Raw genomic sequence first — 20,980 nt, 5'->3', positions numbered from 1 at the left:
TTTTCAATATCGATATGCTAAATAGTAGTACATATGTTTGTTCGTTTTTATTATATTTGCACAACCTTACTAATTGGGAGTAAACTACATAGCTGCTCTCTGCATTATCACAAGTACATACGAATACCACAAGGTGATAAAATAATATATTTCGTTTTTTTATGTGATGTAAAAGAAGGGAAAGTGAATTGGGTCGATAAACTTTCTACTATGCGAATCGATAATATCAATTGTTAAAGTTCTAATTGAGGTTTGCATAGTTTAGTTACTCAAAACCATCACATTTAAGTTTTATACTTATCACCAGTATAATATTGAAAATAAATATCTGAAATCGTATTTTTATATTGTTTTTTTTTAACCGCACTCTACGGAGGTGACATCACATTTCCAATTGAGAATTGCAATTCTTTTGACATTACATTGAAAATTGTTTTATTAACTGTAAATATTTACAAGTGGCTATTTAGAAGTCGGAAATGTTTCACTTCACGTAATCGAATTGAGCGTTTGCACGTAAAAAATGATTGAATTAAAGTTTGAACTGAAAAATATCAATTATTCGCGGTTTCGCACTCTAAGCAGCCAACATGTTGACCATTTACACAACTGACATTTCGCTTTTATAAAGTGGAGCGAATGTGATTTCAATGCATTCGCGCACTATTAACATTTTTGACATTTTAAAATATCAATCCGAAGCGTGTTTAAAGAGGGCTGGACCTAAACTTTCAAATGAACTTTACATAGAGGTAAATCAATGCTCATTATTCCCTCTATTTACGTATTATCTTTCTATGTGATTATTAATTTGAGAAAGGTTCTATAATTTTTGAATGCAAAGATTATTCGTGTAAGTGTATATTCAGTGTTTTGTATTTCGTTTTATTACATAGCAGTTGAAAATAAAAATATATAATTTTTTTGACTTTCCTCTTCTTTTTTATTAAAAAAAAATCGATTAATTTTGCAATAGAGCTATATAAAAGTTGACCGAAGGGGAATTTCATTCCTTGATAAATGTCCCTATACCAAATATTAAATAAGTATGGAACGCTGTCGCACGGCATAACGATCAGAGATAGGAACATAATATGTGGGTGAGGTGTGATGGAGGAAGTATGATAAGGGTAGTTGATATATTGAAGTGAATGAAGAGTAAGGTGACCATTTATTTCAAATTTACTTAACCACGACATTTTATCAAAAAAAATGTTTGTTTCTAAATACTTCCAATTAATTATTAAAAGCCAAAATAAAAATTAATTGTCTTTAATGCTCATAAAATTCTACACAGAACTGGTTGCAATTATCCTTATCGATTAGCAAACATTTTAAAGTTTAACATTCAATATTGTGTTTTATCACAGGACCACATACATATTGTTCATCGAAGAAAAAAGTCCTTCGGCAGATACATATTTTCCTGGTAAACAAAGACAATATTTGACTAATTTGTCAATATTTTCGTACGATACATCATTTTTTGTGAAGGATTTGTATATTTAAATTCATCTATTAGATAAAAAAGTGTATTGGTTTTATCTAACTTACCAGGACAGATACTCAAAAAACCAGTACTGTTCTGGTAAAAACAGTACGAATGGTCACCTTAATGAAGATATTCAAATGGCAATGGGCGGGTCACGTGGCTAGAAGAATTAAGAACAAAGGTATAAAGTAAAGGTAAATATATGGTACTCGAGAGAATGGGTGAAAGGAAGATACCACCTTTCCCGAAGAAAAAGACCTTCGATCAATGTGTTTTGCCAGTGATGATGTATGAATGTGAAACTTGGGCATTGAACGCCGAGATGCTGCACAAAGTTCAATGCACTAAAATAAGTATGGAACGCCGTATGTTTTTCATAATGAAGAAATATAGGAAGGTGAATACGTGGGTCAGAAATATGACAAGGCCAGTGGATATAGTGGATAGAATGAAGAGATTGAAATGGTAATGGGCGGGCGACGTGGTTAGAATAATGGGTGAAAGGTAGACAAAAGAAGTGCTAGAATGGTACCCGAGAGATTGCAAAAGCGTAAATGGAAGACCGCAGGGAAGATGGGTAGACGAAATTAGTAAAATACATATGTGGGGTGAGATGGATGAGAGCTGCACAAAAGGAAAGCGTGTTGGAGAGGCCCTAATCCAGCAGTGGATGGTAAATGGGTGTAAATAATGATGATATCAAATATTATATTATATAATTCATCGACGCTTCAAATAAACTTTTATTTTATATGTACTCGAAAGAAGGGGAAATTGAAATAATTAAAAAAAATCTCAATTATGTACATACATATGTTTATCAAATATGTTTTACAATTATTACATTATTTCAAGTATTTTTATTACACTATTACATATTATTACAAATATTTTTTTTGATTGAGGCTAGGTTGAGTTCTTTCTATTTACAAACTAATTGTAATATATTGTAATATTTCGATTTTCTTTTTATTTTTACCATATGTAGGTGCCATGACAGGTTGTTCCAAAGCGATGCCTATGGCCAATTTTGTATATAAATAATCAACACATTCTAAGGAATTCACGGAAAAGGGGGGGGGGGGGACGGTGACGATTTTATGAGATCCGTCACTACAATTAAGTTAAATAAAATGGCAAAATTTTCAAGAGACGGTTGATCTAGATTTAATAACCATCCACCATCTTACCAGCTGACTGAGATTAATTTGCTTCAAACACATTAAAAATATTGAAATACTATTCTAATCACCTACTTGTAAATTTTGTATTGTCATAAATGAGATCGAACGGTGAATTAATTTATATAAGTTTGATTTATTGTAAATTGATTCTTCATATGTATGTGCAACAATTTCAATCTGAAAATATATAAAATGCATTGCGTTTGACCGATATTGAACGCATTAAGACTGAAAAAAGGTACAAAATAACCGTTAGTGGTTAGGCGCCAATTTTAATTTAAAATTTCACACTTAAAATCTGATTTTCTGTGAATTCTTTACAGCAAAACTTTCGAGTGATTTGTACATCATTTTCTGCAATCCGACCTTCGTTTAAGTTGGTGCTTATATTTCGCATATTGACATAAACATTAATCAAGTATTAGTGTTAACACTTGATGAGATATGAGTCATCTATATATTTTTGTTCGACCTCAGGTTATCAGAAATTTAATCAGTTTTTTTTTGTATCATTAGTTGTTCGTTATTTGACGACTTGGATGATCGCCGGACTTTCAAATTGGAACCTCGAACTATACGATGCAATTTTTCGATCGTCACCTTGACACCAGATCATTTATTGAAGATCTTTTAAATATACCACCATATTATTGCCCGTATTAAAATCTATCAATTCTACTTATGTATATGTAATTCGATAAAAGTAGCATAAACACCAGTTCGCGTGACTGACAGCTAGGTATCCAAAGTTAATATTGGGTCTACTGTTTTTACTTTTATTTCCCAGTGCAAAATATCCGAATGAAACGATTGACGAAATCGCCATCGGTAATAGAATCATTAGAACAAAAAGAAATTCTCACAATTGAAGAAGATCGGTCTGCGCAATGTTATCTAATAAATACCGATCCCATCGTTGGCACTTGTGTGTGCAATTTGCAACTGCATCTATTGAAAATACAATGCGAAAGAATCACCGGATGTTAAAGCAGGTCGCTATTATGCAGGATTGAAATAATGGACGTCTAAATCTCTTTATTCATCTGTAAATGTTTGTTTATTTAAGTTATTATTCTTAATTGACTTGTTTTATTGTCCTGGCTTTATTTATGTGAAATTGCGTACATAGAATCTTTTTCATATACATATGTAGGTATGTATGTACATATTAATCTAATCATAATATAATACAATAAATGCTTTTGACACGTTTGGATTAATAGACGTTTTGGAGATTTTTTGTTTAGGCCTTGGTGTTTGGTTCTATTTCTATTAAAAACGTACGTAAGAAAAATTCAAATATTTATAATACGTATAAATATAAATTTAAATTTTGTTTTGTTCTTTTTTAAAATATGTATATAAATTTAATGTAATATAAAATAAAAACATAAATATGTTTTGCTTTTATGTTTTGTTTTATTAAATATTTTTGAAGGTATATTCGACCGGCAACACGTATATCCCGTATGGTCTAGTGGCTAGGATACCTGGCTTTCACCCAGGAGGCTCGGGTTCGATTCCCGGTACGGGAAAACACCTTTTTGCATTTTTCTTTTTTGATTTTACAGTTTTTGTATTTTGATGTATTAAATAAAATACAATAATATAAATATATTAATAACAACAAATATTTTAGAAGATGCTCAATACTTTCAGTCACGCAGCACTCACTAGTCAACTGTACTTACATACATATGCATATAGAACAATTCTAACAAATGTATTTTATCATACAATTCTAAGCACATATATGTACATTTTCTTGTCACGCTAAGGTCACACATTAACTCAAATAAATTTATGATCTGTCCTTCCGAAAAAAAAAAACAAAAAAAAAACACTTATCTAATTTCCTCACGCTTTTAGTGTTGAAAAGTACTCAATGGAGTTAATTTACCCGCATTGTTCAACACATTTTATCGCTTTGGAAAAATATGTCGATCAATTGTAATATTTACAATGTACTACGTATTTCGCAAAACGATCAATAAACAACCCACTTATTATAGGTATCACGTGTCGCATATTGCAAACATACCTACATAATTTGATTCATCTTGGTTATTTATATTGTTTTGATAGGACAATATATATACACATGGTAATTCAAAACGTGACCGTTTTATTCATTGTCAATTTAGGTAAAAAAACAAAACATAATCACGGAATATCTCGCGCTTCCTATACTTATCGTGATTATGTATGCAAACTGTGTAAAATTGATGTTTGTTTTGGTATTATCCTCTTCGTCATGGTCTTTGTTTATGTTTTCAGGAAATTCTATGGTTCAATTAAGATTGCTACCAAAAGGAGATTGCTGGAAGTGTTGTCCCATCAACGATGAAAAGGATGTGCGGTTTTTTCTATACACGAGGTTATATAACATTTGAATACATATTATTTTGGTTTCAATATTATTTTATGTTGTATGGATAATTTTGTATTGTTTTGATATAAATTAATAATAAAATAACTTAGAAGTTAGCAATTATTACAGTATAACTTTTTGCCAACGACCATACCACGTTGAATACACCGGTTCTCGTCCGATCACCGAAGTTAAGCAACATTGGGCGCGGTCAGTACTTGGATGGGTGACCGCTTGGGAACACCGCCTGCCGTTGGCCCCCCAATACTTTTTGAACTTTTTTTAATTTAATAAATCAATTATAAATTTATAAATTTTATTTTATGGGCGTTTTATTTCACACTTAAATTCGTGATTAATAAGTTTTAACAAATACCGATAGTTTTGATCTTCTATCGAAAAAATAGTTCATATATCTTCTCTATCTAGTCTAATATATAATTTCGAAAGAGACTTTGTATGTAAGTATGTATATACAGTGGTGTCACCCTAATGGTTTCCGGAAACCCATTGTTAAAATCAAAAGTTTCCGGAAACCCGTTATTTAATCTAAAAATTCATATAATTTTATCAAAAATGATACAAACCTTGAAAATTTAATGAACTTTCATGTAAAAGTGCCTTGGACGAAAAAAATATGTGTATTTTTTTACATACATATTTTTAAAATAAATTTTAATGAAAAAAAAAATTGGAAACCCGTTATTCCAAAATTGGGATGACACCACTGTGTATATATGTATGTATGTAAGTATCTTTGGTTAGGAACTTCGTAAACAAAACAAAGTTTCTATGATGACAATTCAATTGGTTGAATATTATATTTTTATTTTAGATTCAAATAAATTTAATAAAAAAAAAATCAATATTTACTATTAGATTCGCCATGTTTACTCTGTTTATATTACAAATTATACTGAGCGAAGCCGGGTAAAACAACTAGTATGTATATGGATATATAATTTCGAAAGTGACTTTGTATGTATGTAAGTTTTGATTCGTAGAATCCGTGACGTTAAATTTAATAAAAAAAAGAATCTTCAAATAAATTTAAATAAAACTACTCAAATAAATTTAAATAAAACTACTCAAATAAATTTAAATAAAAGTACCCAAATAAATTTAAATAAAATAAAACTATTCAAATAAATTTAATGAAATGTTTGCTATTAGATTAGCCATGTTTAAGCAGTTTATAGTACAAATAATTTCGCAAAACCAATATAATTTCGAAAGAGACTTTGTATGTAAGTTTTGGTTCGTAGAATCCGTGACGTTAAATTTAATAAAAAAAAACAAATGAATATTCAAATAAAATAAAACTATTCAAATCAATTAAATATAACGTTTACTATTAGATTAGCCATGTTAAGTGGTTTATTTTACAAATACCTAGCGAAGCCGGGTAAAACCACTAGAATGATATTTCCTTTTGGTCAAAAACAACATTTTTATTTTTTCTACATATATATTTGAAATCCAAATCTGTATAAACTTTATAAGTAAATTTCGACTACACAAATTTCATTCTTCATTGAATAGAATATTATTTTTATTAATTACTAATGATAGTTAAAAATAATAACAATTAAAAATAAAATATTATTTTATTTTTATCAATCAAATTAATTCTTTACTACCTTATTTTATTTAAAATTGGGAAAAATAAAAATGAATATAAAATTGACAAAAAGAGATTGCATCGGCCGGGAATCGAACCCGGGCCGCCCGCGTGGCAGGCGAGCATTCTACCACTGAACCACCGATGCTACGGATTGTGGTGTTTTATAGATTGAATACATAAATATAATAATACCAAATAAAATAATATACATACACAATTTCATAATATGAAAATGTCTTCATCTAAATTTTCAGACAAAATCCAGCCCAAGCGGAACAATTGTGGTTATCCCGACCGCTACCCGAAGGATCCTATTTAAATCCAAATTTACCAACCGTCATTTATCTGCACGGATTTACCGAAGTGGCTCCCGGGGAGAGCGGCTCAACAATGAGGGACGGTCAGTACTAAATTAATTCAAAATAGTATTTTTAAAATCCTTTTGTGTACATATTTGTATGAAGCGGGGCTGAATTATTTTAAATTTGAGTGGCACGTCAAAGAGACGCTTTCGACCTTTTGTCAACGTCCCGTTTATTTCCCTCGCGGTGTTTCCTAAATATTTATATTTCGAGCGTACTCACTGTTCTGCGTCGAAAGTGAACGTGTCGAATTTCACAAATATTTATTATATATTTATGTTTGACGAAAGTATTCACCGTATACAGAATGAGATAACTTTTGAATTATCGTATGGAAAAGATTTTGAAAGCTATAATGCACTGATCTACTGATCATTTTCTATTTTACAATTTTAATTTAATTTTGTTAGTAATCATAGTATTATATTATTCTAATGTTTATGTACAGCATAATAAGAAAAAGAGCTCAAAAACCTATTTACAATTCTTATAAATGCTCATAATACATCTAATACATAATATTAATTAAAGACTCTCTAAAGTCGATGATCTAGAGCAGATTGTGTTTAGGTAATCTCGGTATGTATGTATAATAAGTATGTATATACCTATGATTAGTATAATGTGAATGTTCGCAATCTTACTCCTTTCAGTACATTACCCTTAACTGCAGTGAAAAATACGGGTGGTAGCTATATTTTAAATTTTATTCTATCTTTACATTGATAGGTATAAGTTAGAGTTTCCAACAGGTCTCTTTTTATTAACAGAACCTGTCCAGTTTTTTGATAAAGTTATTTTGGTCTCTGTCTTTTGTCAAATATATTTGGCTGACTTTTAATATTTTGCTGTCTATTAATGATGAAATAAGCATTTTAGTTTTTTTTTTTTAATAAAATGAGCATTTATAATAAATAGTGTTTAATTTGGAGCGTTCGAATTGTGTAGTTGAAGGATTTTTGAAAAACAAAGAGCGCGTTATTTAAATATCTATTAAGGATCTTATAAGACAATGAAATATTAAAATCTGATCTAACCAATATTTATTTTTATTGATTACTTTTAATTTATGAATGTTAACTATATAATTCCCGTTACACTATTTTGAAACAAAAATAAAGTAAAAATTCTAATGGTAAAGTGAAAATCAATGCATCGGTTAAATATGCACTGAGATTATACGATTGTTAAAAAAATATTTTTACAAAATAGCGACGCTAAGTGCAGTATTAAACTAACATTAATTTCTATTAATACCTGCTTTTTAGAATTTTTACATCGTTTTCAATTTATCGTATAATTTTAAATTTGCAATACTATCATGATTACATGTCACGAGCCGCTAATATTTATTAAATGTATTTTATGTAAAAATTGAGGGGGACCCAATTTTCAAGCTTTGCACCACGACCCACACCGTTGATGATACACTTTGCATAAGAGCATTTCATATAAATAAAATATAAGTTTTGTATCCATTATTATACAAATGTATATATCTTTTTCAAAAATTCAATCGGTGGGATTTAAAATTATGAATTTAGCAATCCGTAAGGCTCGAAAAGTTGGCAACTGCTATTCGGAACGATCTTACGTTAAAAACAAGTTCTAAATTTAACATAAGTTATGTTAAATTTAGAACTTGTTTATAATGTCGAGGCTATATTGTGATTTTTTAATAAAATATCTTCTATTTTTTTACTTTCCAATTGACAACCCTAGTATAAGTATCTGTTTGGCAGTTTCAAATCATACAACATAGAGCTTAATGCAGTATAATAGGACAATATACGACCATAATTCCTGCATTGTTCAGAAATCCCAATTAACAACAGTGATATATTTCTTTATATGCATCTCACAGGCATTGTTTATAATTGTTGAAATATTTGTTATATATCTGGAACTATTGAAAAGTTATGTATGAACTAAATGTTTCATTACATAAGAACCACTTTCAATAAGTTTCTTTGCCACATTACAAATTTCAACAATTCGAACTTTTTGAATTGTATCGATCGAATAAAATAGTTCGCGTGATTGAGAGACGTTTTAGTTTTTCCATTCTATTTTTTTTTGTTTCATAGAGAGACAAGGGTAGTTAAATTCGCTTTTCGATTATCTTTTCATTTCGCAGGAAGAATACGTGCGTATTTGGCGAATTCCCACAAATTTTCCTATTGTATATTTATAGAAAACTTTAACGTTACGAAACTTTCGTTTCTTACGTTCATGTTTATTCCTTTTGTGTGCTATTTTTCAACATTTTCATCAGTCGCATGATTTCAAAGCTACATTCATACATACATTCACATATATTTATGTACCTTACGTGGTAAACTTCCACGAAACCAGTAGATTTCGCGTTATTACTATGTGGACTATTCCGGGTATCCCATTAGTTTTACTTATTTCGTATCATTTCATAAATAATATAAAAGTTTTGGGTTTCTATTAATGAATACAATTTATAATTAAAACTACCATCGGCTAATTTATGATTGTTCTGTTTCAGCGTATTTGTCAAGAGGAGAGTACAACATTATATTGGTAGATTGGGGTGCTCTGATAGCTCTGCCTTGGTATGAACATTATATATTTTATTCGCATATCATACAGAATGTTTCAATTTTAAACATACCTACTATATAAATTCACATTTTATGGTATAGATACATAGCTAAAATATTGTGTGTTTTATTCTAGTTGCATGTTTGTATAATGAAGTTATATGATGATATACGTATGTACAATTGTAGGTATATAGTAGCAGTGGAGAATACGTCTCATGCAGCACGCTTACTAGCTAAGCTGGTGTACTGGTTGATAGCGGCTGGAATACCAGCTAATACCCTGCACATAATAGGATTTTCCTTGGGAGCGGAGGCAGCCGGCATAGCCGGAAAATCTTTGGCGACAAAAGGAATAACAATCGGAAGGATAACAGGTAATAACATTGTATGTGCGGGCGATGACACGATATTACCACTCAATAAATTATGATACTACCATTCAATAAAACTATACAATATATGAGTATAATGTGCAGTTTGCGCGGACGTGTGACAGTAGTGTGGGCTGTAAAATATTCCGCTTCATTCCCGAGTATCGTTTACAATTTTCATTTTATTTACAATTTTCATTTTACGTAGATCATCTGTTCAACGACAATTTGACCTTAGCTGTTTTCTGTATACTTTTGAATATCATTAGATAACTTTTTTGCTGATCTGCACTCTACTTTCTTTTATCTTTTGGTTTACTTCAATTTACACACATACATACATAGTATGCCAAAGCCATTTCTATGAAAAGATTTTGAATCTTTGTTAAGGATATAAATATGTATGTACATAAGGGTACATCGAAAATAATATTGACGTTTAAGGTACGTTTAAGGTACGCGCAACGAAGTTTCAGATTTTCTTTCGTATCTTAGCAATGTGAAGAAACATCTTATGTGAAGTTTTCAATGAATTAAAAAAATAAACAACTAAAACGGAGCTTGAGTTAAAAAAACTTGAATGGACTGACAGTTCAGATATACATATGTATATATTTTTAAAATTTTATATTACTTTTAACGGATTTGCCATGATATAGAAAGTCTTTTCCAAACTGATGTGATATCCTAAATGATATATGTACATACATACATATGTATGTTGATCATACATATATTATATATGTTAGTCATTGCATACTAGGAGTGAAAGTATACTTTCACAGGCGCTTTAGGAAATTCATATTCCGAATAATTTACATTTACTTCTGATATTTCTATTAATGTTGTGTCTCCTTCTTCTCCAACAAAAGTTTTTTGATATCTTCTTCAGTGTATAAATGGTTAATTACATCAAAAGGCAAATTTGATGATATTAGACTAAATTTTGCATTCCTGAAGGGAATGCCTTATATTTTTATAAATTATACAGTCATCAGTATTTTCTTGCAATTAATGCTGTTATGAACTAGTATCCAACTTAACAGCATGTTTCCAATTACCCGATTTGTGTGATATGCTTTCACTGACTGAGTTGGCGAAAGTATACTTCTACTAAAGAAAGTATTATTTCACTGGGAAATACAGATTCACTGTAGCATATGTATACAATAAATGTGTTATTAAACAATACGTATGTATACGTAGATGCTGTACTAATATTTTTTTAGTAAGGAGGAATAAATGCTAAAACGACCGTTTTCTTCATGCTCCTAACCTAGTATGTATTGTACATATGTAAACCATGCATAGATTTTTTGATCTTTAGGAAAAAACATATAGAACAACGCTTTTAAGTTCTAACTATGTATGCATTATCACGGGTAGAATACATATATACGTTGTTCAAAAGTTTTCTGTATCTCATGTAAGGTTTCCAAGAGAACTACCATTTTTTTTTTCAGAAAAATATGCTACCAATTTCATACATAAGTTCATTATTACGTAGTATCGATATATGAAGTTTTGTAATCATGAGAGAATTTGACCTCGAGATTTTGATAGATTTGAAACGAACACTGATCGCTTTATGGTTATTAAAAATATGTTTTTATATTGGTTTGTGTGTCTGTGTATTTAAATGTTCCTATTTAGATCGATTTTATTGATTCCGACAATATTTTTTTTATTAAAGATTTGCATTTATCAAACAAAACATAACGTTTGATTTAGAAGCTGCATGTATTCTTGTAATGGATTAATTCTAATTTATTGTACTATACATAAAAATGATAAATGACGTAGATTCTATTCTATCTGCTACAAATATAATACATTGTTTGGATTCTAAATTAAGTTTGAGCATGATGACAGATTTGTTAATGGGACAAAAGGCGCGCGAACTTCCAAATCGATACAATGCGTGGGTAAAGACGTCAAAGGGAATGACAGGTCAATTCGGACAAATGTCAGAGGAGCGACACAATGCAAAAGATGGGCAAAGAGATGGCCACCACTGCCGGTTTTCCGAAACGAGGTTTTTTGATTTATGGTCCTGATATCCACGGCGTTTGTGTCGTTATTGATCCGAGGCGAGGAAGCAACCCGGCGACATTCAAGAGACTTCAGGGAGTGAGGGAAGGACCTTTGGAGCGACCAAATGTCATGGCGGTGACACGCAGTGACACACTCCGGCGAGCCCTTTGTCAGGGCAAAATTGCTCTGTGAACTGTACCATTGCGACATTAAATTTTGCCACGCTTGATAAGTGTCACACTAGACTCTGTGCTGAAAAAAATTGACCCCAGATCCAATCCCTCATGTTTGGGCAGCAAGAAAATCGATCGAAATCAATTGGGAGCACATTCTTAGCATTATTTTTGAACATAAGTGGTACAAATTTGAAAATCTTTTTATAGAGAAAGTAGGTGCAAACTTACCATGACAAATTCAAAATTATAAAGGCAGATATGTATGCACATATGTACATATCTATGTACATATATCTCACTAGAAGGTTGAAGGTGAATTAACCAGTTAATGTTGAATTCGTTGAAGAAAAACGTCCAGAGGCAAACTCTAATGAAAATATACATATGTATGTACATACATATGTATAGTATGAATTATAAATTTGGGGGAAATTTCGTAAATAATTTAATAAAAAATACGAATATTTAGTTATTTTAATAAACAACGAAGAAACTACTGGAATATGTATATATGTAATAGTATTAAAAATACAATATTTACATGCACAAGTATGTACATACATAAGTAATGTATCAACATCAAGTGCTTATTGACTGTTTGACTACTGGCCACTGAGCTTAATTAGGTCTGATTGAATTACATTAGATGTCTTGGTTGAATTGATGTTGTCTTATATGCTTATATTGAATATTAATGCATACAATTAACGTCAAAATCCAACAACGTGTAGGTTATGTAGATTAATTAAATGTCATAAATGACAGTTATGAGAATAACAATTTTTTTGTGACACATAAATATTTATGGATTCATTGTAAATATGTATGCATGTAGGCACATGTACATGTTTGTAGGAATGTAGATTTGAAACATTTTTAAGGATTTTGAAAGCATTTGGATTTTCATCTATACCTACATACATATATATGTTACAAACCCAGTTTTAAAACTTCGTTTAAAAAGGGGGTTCGTTTGACCATCGGGTGTAATCTCAAAAACTTAAGAACCAGTGCTTTGGCATAAAATTTAAGATTAACACTTTCTTTATATGGATTTATATTATAGTAGACAGTGATCGTAAAAAATGTTACATGTAAAGTAATTGAAATGGATTTTTTTCAGGTCTGGATCCGGCATTTCCTTTATATAATCTAATGGGACGCCAGGGCAGGCTCAGTTCTGGCGACGCCATATTTGTTGACGTCATACACACGAATGCTGGAATATTTGGATATCCAACTCCTATTGGAGATGTAGACTTTTATCCCAATCCAGGATCGCCGATACAACCAGGTTGCTTACCGCAGGATTTGATCCAGAAGAAGATCTTGAATAGACTTAGTAAGTCACGCAGTATTTTTATATTATGAAAATACATATGTACATACATATGTATGTTGTTCTGTAAATTATTTTATATGCTAATAGAGCTTAATTGCAATGAAGTGCTTTCGTTGAAAAATGAGTACTTTAATAGTATTAATATTTTCCAATTCTTCTCCCCTTCCTCCCCACACAAAGTGCCATTCTAGAACTCAAATTTCAATTAAACTCCACCACTTTAAATAATGGCCATCGGTTTCTCTCTTGTTTTAATTAATTTCCTCCCTGGTGGAATATTTCAACTGAATTACATTTTCATTGATGTTTTCATTTTCAAATAATGTATTTTAAATTTATATTTGTATAATGGGATCTATGACTTTATCGATGATTTACATGATAGTGAGAATTTATACATACATACATATACACACATATATGTATATATATATACATATATTTTTTTTTCTTTCGATATTACAGGTAAACCGACTTTTTGTACAAACATTTTACAAATACAATTACATATACATATATTTATACAATACCATAGAGATTTCTATTGACAAATTCGATATATGTACAGTAATTTTTTGCGAGGAATACATAAATTTTTACAGAGTAGAGTGGGTATCATATTTATATTAATCAACAAATTCTAGATGCCAAACACTCAAATTTGCGAGAAACAGGAATAGGTTGCCAATTTGGTGGAACCGTTTCAGCAAATAAATCAGATAAATTGACCAACTCTTATACGAAACGATCTATCTCACACGATCTAGTCACATACATATGTATATCCCAGGTATGGCCAGAAACACGGGGCGAGGGATTAAACCCATGACCCCTCAGTAGAAACCAATACACGCTAAACCCTGAGCTATGTTGCTGGTTTATATACATATATTTATATATACATACATATGTATGTAATATTTATCAGAAAAAAATCTGTATCATCTAAAATGCTTAAATTAGCCAAGTATTTGTTTGAGAATATGCGTATTTGAAAAAGGACACTAAGTGTACATATCGTCATCATCATCTACAGCCACTCATCATCCACTGCTGGTTGAAGGTCTCTCCAACACGCTTCCATTTTGTCTCTGTTTTGCGAAACTTTCATCGATCTCACCCCACACATTTTTTTTAATTTCATTCACACATCTTCCTTGCGGTGTTTTAAACTCTCTCTGGTACTATTTTAGCACTTATTTTATCCACCTTCCATCCATTTTTCTAACCACGTGACCCCCTTTCAATTGTCATTTCAATCTATTCACTCTCTCCTCTACATCAACTAAACTTGTCATACTTCTCACTCGTGTATCTTGTTTCCTATCTTCCCTCGTTATGCAGATCATAACAGCATTCCATAATTCTTTGAGTGCATTGGCTTTGTGTAGCATCTTGGCGTTAAATGTTCAAGTTTCACAAAAAAAAAGTTATAAAAATCGTAACTCAAGTGGAAGACTTCACAAAACCCTGTTATACATATACATATAATATAATGACATATAATATTTCATAGTATGAATATCGAAAAATTTATTATACATATTTAAGTTGAAAAATCGAATTTTTGATACAAAAATCTATGTAGGATTTTACGCTGAAATCGAAAAAGGTCATTTTTCCAGCCAGGAAAATCCGTTTTTCCAGTCGGGAAAATCCGTTTTTCCCAATAGGAGTGTGACGCGTAATAAATATTAGCAAAAGACTAAGCCGCATTGGCTCCGGTTCAATTTCGAGTGCCCAGAAACTGGGTTGAAAACGTTGGACAAACAAAATCCCACATACAATCTACCTATGCATACATGCACACACCCCTAGGTAGTACCACGTTTTATCACACATGTAACACGCGCGATCTAATTATTTTCATAATTCGATTTAGCGGAGGCACGAGAGTTAGGCAGGCAATTCGTGCGAGGAAAATAGATTAGGCATATTGTCATCGACGGCGAAATTGTATTTTGGCCGAGGCGAATTGGCGTGGTCAAATTGGATTTGGTGCACTTATCGACTGGGACCTCCTCTCGTGGTCCAATAACCGATCATCCCCGCACAATCCCCAATAATGTCCTTGCACCGTTTAATAGCTTTATAATCTATTTATATACAGTTGTGGTATAAATTTATGATTTATACGGGAATTCTCACACGGATAATAGATCTAATCATGTTTAAATAGACTGTGATCTTGTTTGTGATAAGAAAAAGTGGATCAGGCTTGATATTTGACGTGAATGAATATGTATACTAATTTTTACTTTATCTACGTACGTAGTTACAATAGATGAAGTTTTGTGATCATGATCATGCGAAATAGATCATGCGAAAATTCTAACTTGAGATTTTGACTAATTCGAATTCAGATTCGATCACTGATCACGTTTTCATGATCTAGAAAAAATGTGTGTGTGTGTGTGTATCTGTTAGTATGTGTCTGTGTATTTTGGGGATTTTTTGAACACCGTTAGTCTTATCGAACTGAAACTTAGTATCGGTTACTGAAATGCGAATCGATACGACGTATTTTTTTTCAAATTTCTAAGTTGATCGGAAATTGTACCTCATCTTATAGTTTTTGGGTTCAATTATCTCCAAAACCGCTCAACGGATTAGATTGAAATTCTTATATAATAGAAATTATAAATTGTATTAACTCATATTTTTTAAATATTTTTACTTCAACCAGAACTTTTACACTAGAGAATCGAGATTTTTTAATGTTTTTCTCAGAAACCTTTCAGTGTATTGGACTGAAATTTCATATCTAAAAATTTAAGTTTAATATCAAGTTATATATAAAATTTGGTGAAGACTCATCAACCGGAAGTGGCAGTTTACTCTTGTACGATTTTTCTTTCACTATTTTTTTTGACACTTTAAATACGTGTTATCTTCACGAGCAAATTCAAGTATAAACCTTGTATTAATGTGATGAAAATAAAAAAAAAATCATTAAATTTAATAAACCGGACGTGGATTTTTTCTTCTTAGAAAAGTCAAAATTGTCATTTCATTTGATTTTATGATTATTGCTCCCCTTCTTTCAAAAACATTATTGGGTAAACAAATCAGAAGGTTTTAAAAAAGTGTAGAAGCTTGAAATCTAATTCACTGGTCTTAGAAGAAGTTAGTTATGAATGAAACTAATTGAATACATCTACTGCTACTACATCTGACATGACACAAGATGAATCTAACGAAAGATGAATAGTTGAAACTGGTTATATTTCTTGGAATGATAAATCAATTAAAATCAAAATACTTCACATAGCACAAGCAAATAGTAGAAATCGTCTGCTAGGGATACACATACAATTGAATTCGGAGGAGTTGAAAGCAACGCGCTGGATGCGAAAGCGTTGCATTATGCAATAGTATTCCCGGGATCACTTAGGCTGTTTCCCGGGTCTGGCTGAGACCTGGTGGGCCAGTTGCCAGCTAGCTGAGAAACCTTTTTGCATTCGTCACACCACCACAGCCAGCCAGTGGAATCCATCTGGGTCGCGCCGTACAATGTATCCAGAAAATTTGCATTCCGAGCGATGTTAGATTAAAATAGGACTCGGCGATTCGTCGTACTTTATACGAAGATGAAGTCGGCCGATAAATTTTAACGATTTCGCTTCGCATACTACGTGCAAAGGCAACTGTCCGAAGTTTGAGAGTGGGACAGGGGGTAGCAGTTACACGAGGTCTGAAAGGGATCGTTCGATTCTATGCGGTCGTATTGGCTTCCGGCTAAACATGCTGTCGAAAGCACAACGTGGTTCACAAAAGCCTGTCTGCAAAAGTGTAACAAGCCTAAAGTGGCCTATTATATCGACCCACCTACGCGAGGTGGTTTGTGTGTATCTATCAGGCCATTTTGTGATGTTATTATGTGTGTGTGGGTTAAACTTCAAACTTACTGTGTGGCGGAAAAGCCTTTGAAAAGCGAAACAGCCCTTTCTTAAAAGAGTGTACTAAATTTCGAACAGTCTTTGTCAGGGCTGGGAAACCTTATTGCTGATCGTTGCATTGGGAAGATTCTCACCTTTGAGTATATATTATCAAATTTTGTGGGATTCTATGTACATACATATGTATATCGATTGTCTTACGTATAATGATGAAACAATGAATGTTGTGTGAGAAGAATATCAAAATATTTTTACAAATTGTACACGTAATAATTTGAAACATGTATGTAACTTTGAATTGTTATTTGATGCCAGAATGCTTCCATATTTATATGTACATACTATATATAAAAAAAGATCGTCGATCAATGTATTTTACCAGTGATAATGTATTGGTGTAAAACTTGGAAATTAAAAGCCTAGATGTTACACAAAGTCCAATGCACTCAAAGATGTATAGAACGCTGTATACTTGGTATAACGAGGAAGAGGAATACGTGGGTAAGAAGTATGTATGACAAGGGTAGTGGATAGAGTGAAAAGATTGAAATGGAAATGGGCGGGCCACGAGGTTAGAATAATGAACGAAAGGTGGACAAAAGTGCTGGGATGCTACCCGAGAGAATGTTAAAGGGAAGGGAAGGAAATCCGTAAGGAAGATGGGTAGATGAGATGTAAGGAAGATGGTACGAGTGGTAGAGGCCTTCATCCACCAGTGGATGGTGAATGGCTGTAAATGATGATGAATAATGTAATAGCTGATATGTACTAATTTATCTCTATCCTTTCCTGCATTCTGTTAAACTTCATATATAAATTATAGAATATTACTGTCATATATGTACATAGCGCCGCCGAGAGGAATCCCGGGCCCTGGGAAAAATCATTTCTGGCCCTATGTCAAACTAAAAAAAAAGATCTTTTAGATATATGTATGTACTTTAATGCGAAAAATCTATCAGAACTATTAGAAATATACCTACATATATTTTGGTTGCTATTTTTTTCTTAAATATGTAATTAAATTAGAAAGTATGATATAACAGGTATGATTTCTGACACGGGGCCCTCGAGTAATCCGGGCCCCGGAACTTTACCCCGGCTCCTCCCCTCTTGTTGGCCCTGAATATACATATATGTACATATACTACTATACAAAAATAGCTATCCTTTGAAAAAGAAGATGATTCAGTAAAATTTTATTTGAAAAAATTGAAATCCATTATCCAAAGTATGGAACTTTTTCGTCCTCTTTGAATGGACTTGTTTACGTTGACGAACATAATAATATAATAAATTTTGATTATTATTATACTTTCAGTTGGTTGTAGTCATAGAAGGGCTTGGCAATACTACGCAGAATCCGTTACAAAGCCCGGGGGTTTTCCAGGAAGACGGTGTCGTAAACCTCCATGCAGGAGTTCCGAAATTGCATATATGGGAATTGCAGCAAGCCCAGAGTGAGCATTAATACCTTTCTAGAATTTTGTTTTATTTACGAAAATACTATATGATAACTACAATATAATATTTTATCATTTCAGTCACAAAGGAAAATTCTACTTGACAACCAATTCATTTGAACCATTTTCGATCAATTCATGACGTTAGAATTTTAGTTATACAAAGTTGACTATTAAAGCAATGAGTATTCATAATTTTGACTAGTAAAATTTTTAATTTACATAAGTATAATAAAAAGGAAATGTGATTTTTTTTATATTTTGAATATCAAATTTGAAATGTGTTTTAAAAAGTATTTTATTTTATTTTTGAGGGCACAGTATTTGTGTGTTATATATAGCAGGTAAAGACCGCGTGTTTACATACACGTAGCCTACAGCATACATACGATGGATGTGGATGGACTGAATAAGGTCTATGTCCTATACACACATACATATGAATATATGTATGTGTGTATATGAAACACGAATTCATGTGGGTAACGAAATATTGTACTTATCGCTTAGTATCAGAAATTGGCAATGAGTCTCACTCTAATATTAATAATTATAAATAAATAAAAATTTTGACTTTCAAATATTTTTTCCACACTAAATATACACATATTTAATAAGTTTTTACATGATTGCAGTCATTGAATTATTTTTATATGTATAAAATATTTTGATAGAATATATGTATAATAATACGGCCTACATTTTAATGGCCAAGTACTTCTCGGTCAGTAAGTTAAATAAGTTAAATCAAAATGGTCAGTTAGTATTATTTGTAAATGGTCTTTATGTATTGGCCAGTATGTTTGTTGTTGTTTAAATAATTAGTAATTTATATAAAGGAATTAGTATTTAGATGAAATAGTCGGTAATTAAAAAAAAGGAAACTTGCATGAACAGTCCGATAATGTATCTTTAAGTTAATAAACATGAAAATAGAAATCAAATCACGGTACACATTCCTGTAAAAATACAATTGAGTTGAAAAAACAAGTATGAAAATACTAAATTTAGTCTTAGTCAAATGAACCACATTTGGTGTTTGGACCATACCGAGATACCAGAATCAAAAAATTTAGTACGATGTAAAATATTGTTGCTTTTTGCTGACCAAAATCACGTTTATGAATAATCACTGAGAATTTTTAATAATTGTAGTTAATGACCGTTTTTGTACATACTATGTATATAGTAACTAATTTTTTTTTGCTTTGCTTATACGCTATTGTATATCTATTTATGTGTCGTAGTTATATGTTGTATTATATTTTATTAGTATATTTTTAATAATATCATATGTTGTAAAAAATTTGATGTTCGTAATTTGGTGTGGAATGTCTATTCAAATCTACATATATCTACATACATAATTGTTAAAGTGAAATGAAAATTTATGTAATTTTTTATGACCGATATGTTATAGGTATAATTTTGTATGTTTTATATATGTACCTTGGACAAAATAATGTATGCTTTTTGAGCAGCGAAATCCTAAAATATGAGACTATTAAGTTTATCGAAAGAAAAATCTAACTTTTAACATTTACGATCATTCATTTTTTTGCAAAACTCATATATTCAGTGGATACTTTATATAAAAATACATAAAATATTATGACTTATCAAAAATTTTAATCATCGATGAATTTACAACATTTTTACAATATTTACAGATGTAGAGTCGTCGGAGTTTTCCAGTTTTTTCGAAACACGGAGAGAACGAGATTGGACTGGAGTTAATTTAAAAAGGAATGAAAAAGTTAATTAAATCGACGCTGCGAGAAAACGGGTTAACTGGTTTCTGCGAAAGAAAGTAATTCATCCATCAGGTCGGAAGCACTTCCGCTAAGGTCTTACGTAACTCCGGAAAAGGTCTTCTGGGGGGTGGAAAAGGTTAATAAAGTCAAGGCCTTCTATGGAAAAATCACGTCTCGTAATAGGTTTGCTTTTCTAAGCATAATTTCGAATAACTACTATTACGTACTCATAGGACCTTTGATTTTTACTTTTTTTGGGTCTGGTGTTCGCGTGATGTAGGCACTTCCAAGGCGTGCGATAAGGGCCCAGAAACAAGGACAAGTCGAACATTTAT

General features: G+C 31.4%; 2 protein-coding genes and 3 non-coding genes across 5 annotated transcripts in view; 3 read left to right on the top strand and 2 right to left on the bottom strand.

Annotated features, from left to right (window-relative positions):
- The window catches only part of LOC143917709 (uncharacterized), a 50,442-nt gene that overhangs the window by 11,366 nt on the left and 18,096 nt on the right, over positions 1-20,980 (bottom strand). The window lies entirely within an intron of this gene.
- LOC143918232 (lipase member H-B-like) lies at positions 1,604-19,033 on the top strand. Its single transcript, XM_077440008.1, has 8 exons — positions 1,604-1,673; positions 4,954-5,035; positions 6,926-7,071; positions 9,549-9,615; positions 9,793-9,980; positions 13,311-13,529; positions 18,750-18,888; positions 18,973-19,033. Exons 1-8 carry the CDS (start codon positions 1,604-1,606, stop codon positions 19,031-19,033), a joined length of 972 nt encoding a protein of 323 aa, XP_077296134.1.
- TRNAE-UUC (transfer RNA glutamic acid (anticodon UUC)) lies at positions 4,140-4,211 on the top strand. Its single transcript has one exon. It is a non-coding gene; the product is annotated as a tRNA-Glu (tRNA).
- LOC143918479 (5S ribosomal RNA) lies at positions 5,188-5,306 on the top strand. Its single transcript, XR_013261123.1, has one exon. It is a non-coding gene; the product is annotated as a 5S ribosomal RNA (ribosomal RNA).
- TRNAG-GCC (transfer RNA glycine (anticodon GCC)) lies at positions 6,746-6,816 on the bottom strand. The gene has a single exon. It is a non-coding gene; the product is annotated as a tRNA-Gly (tRNA).

This window comes from Arctopsyche grandis, chromosome 10 (assembly GCF_051622035.1).
Source record: "Arctopsyche grandis isolate Sample6627 chromosome 10, ASM5162203v2, whole genome shotgun sequence".
In the NCBI taxonomy this organism is placed as follows: Eukaryota; Metazoa; Arthropoda; class Insecta; order Trichoptera; family Hydropsychidae; genus Arctopsyche; species Arctopsyche grandis.
The sequence above is the reverse complement of the archived record's forward strand: the minus strand, read 5'-3'. Positions and strand labels throughout refer to the sequence as shown.

Bases quoted from the DNA above. Each gene is read 5' to 3' on its own strand.
- LOC143918232 (XM_077440008.1), top strand. From the start codon at position 1,604: ATGGTCACCTTAATGAAGATATTCAAATGGCAATGGGCGGGTCACGTG. The intron at 1,674-4,953 runs GTATAAAGTAAA...TTATGTTTTCAG, and splicing joins TAGAAGAATTAAGAACAAAG to GAAATTCTATGGTTCAATTA. The intron at 9,981-13,310 runs GTAATAACATTG...GATTTTTTTCAG, and splicing joins AACAATCGGAAGGATAACAG to GTCTGGATCCGGCATTTCCT.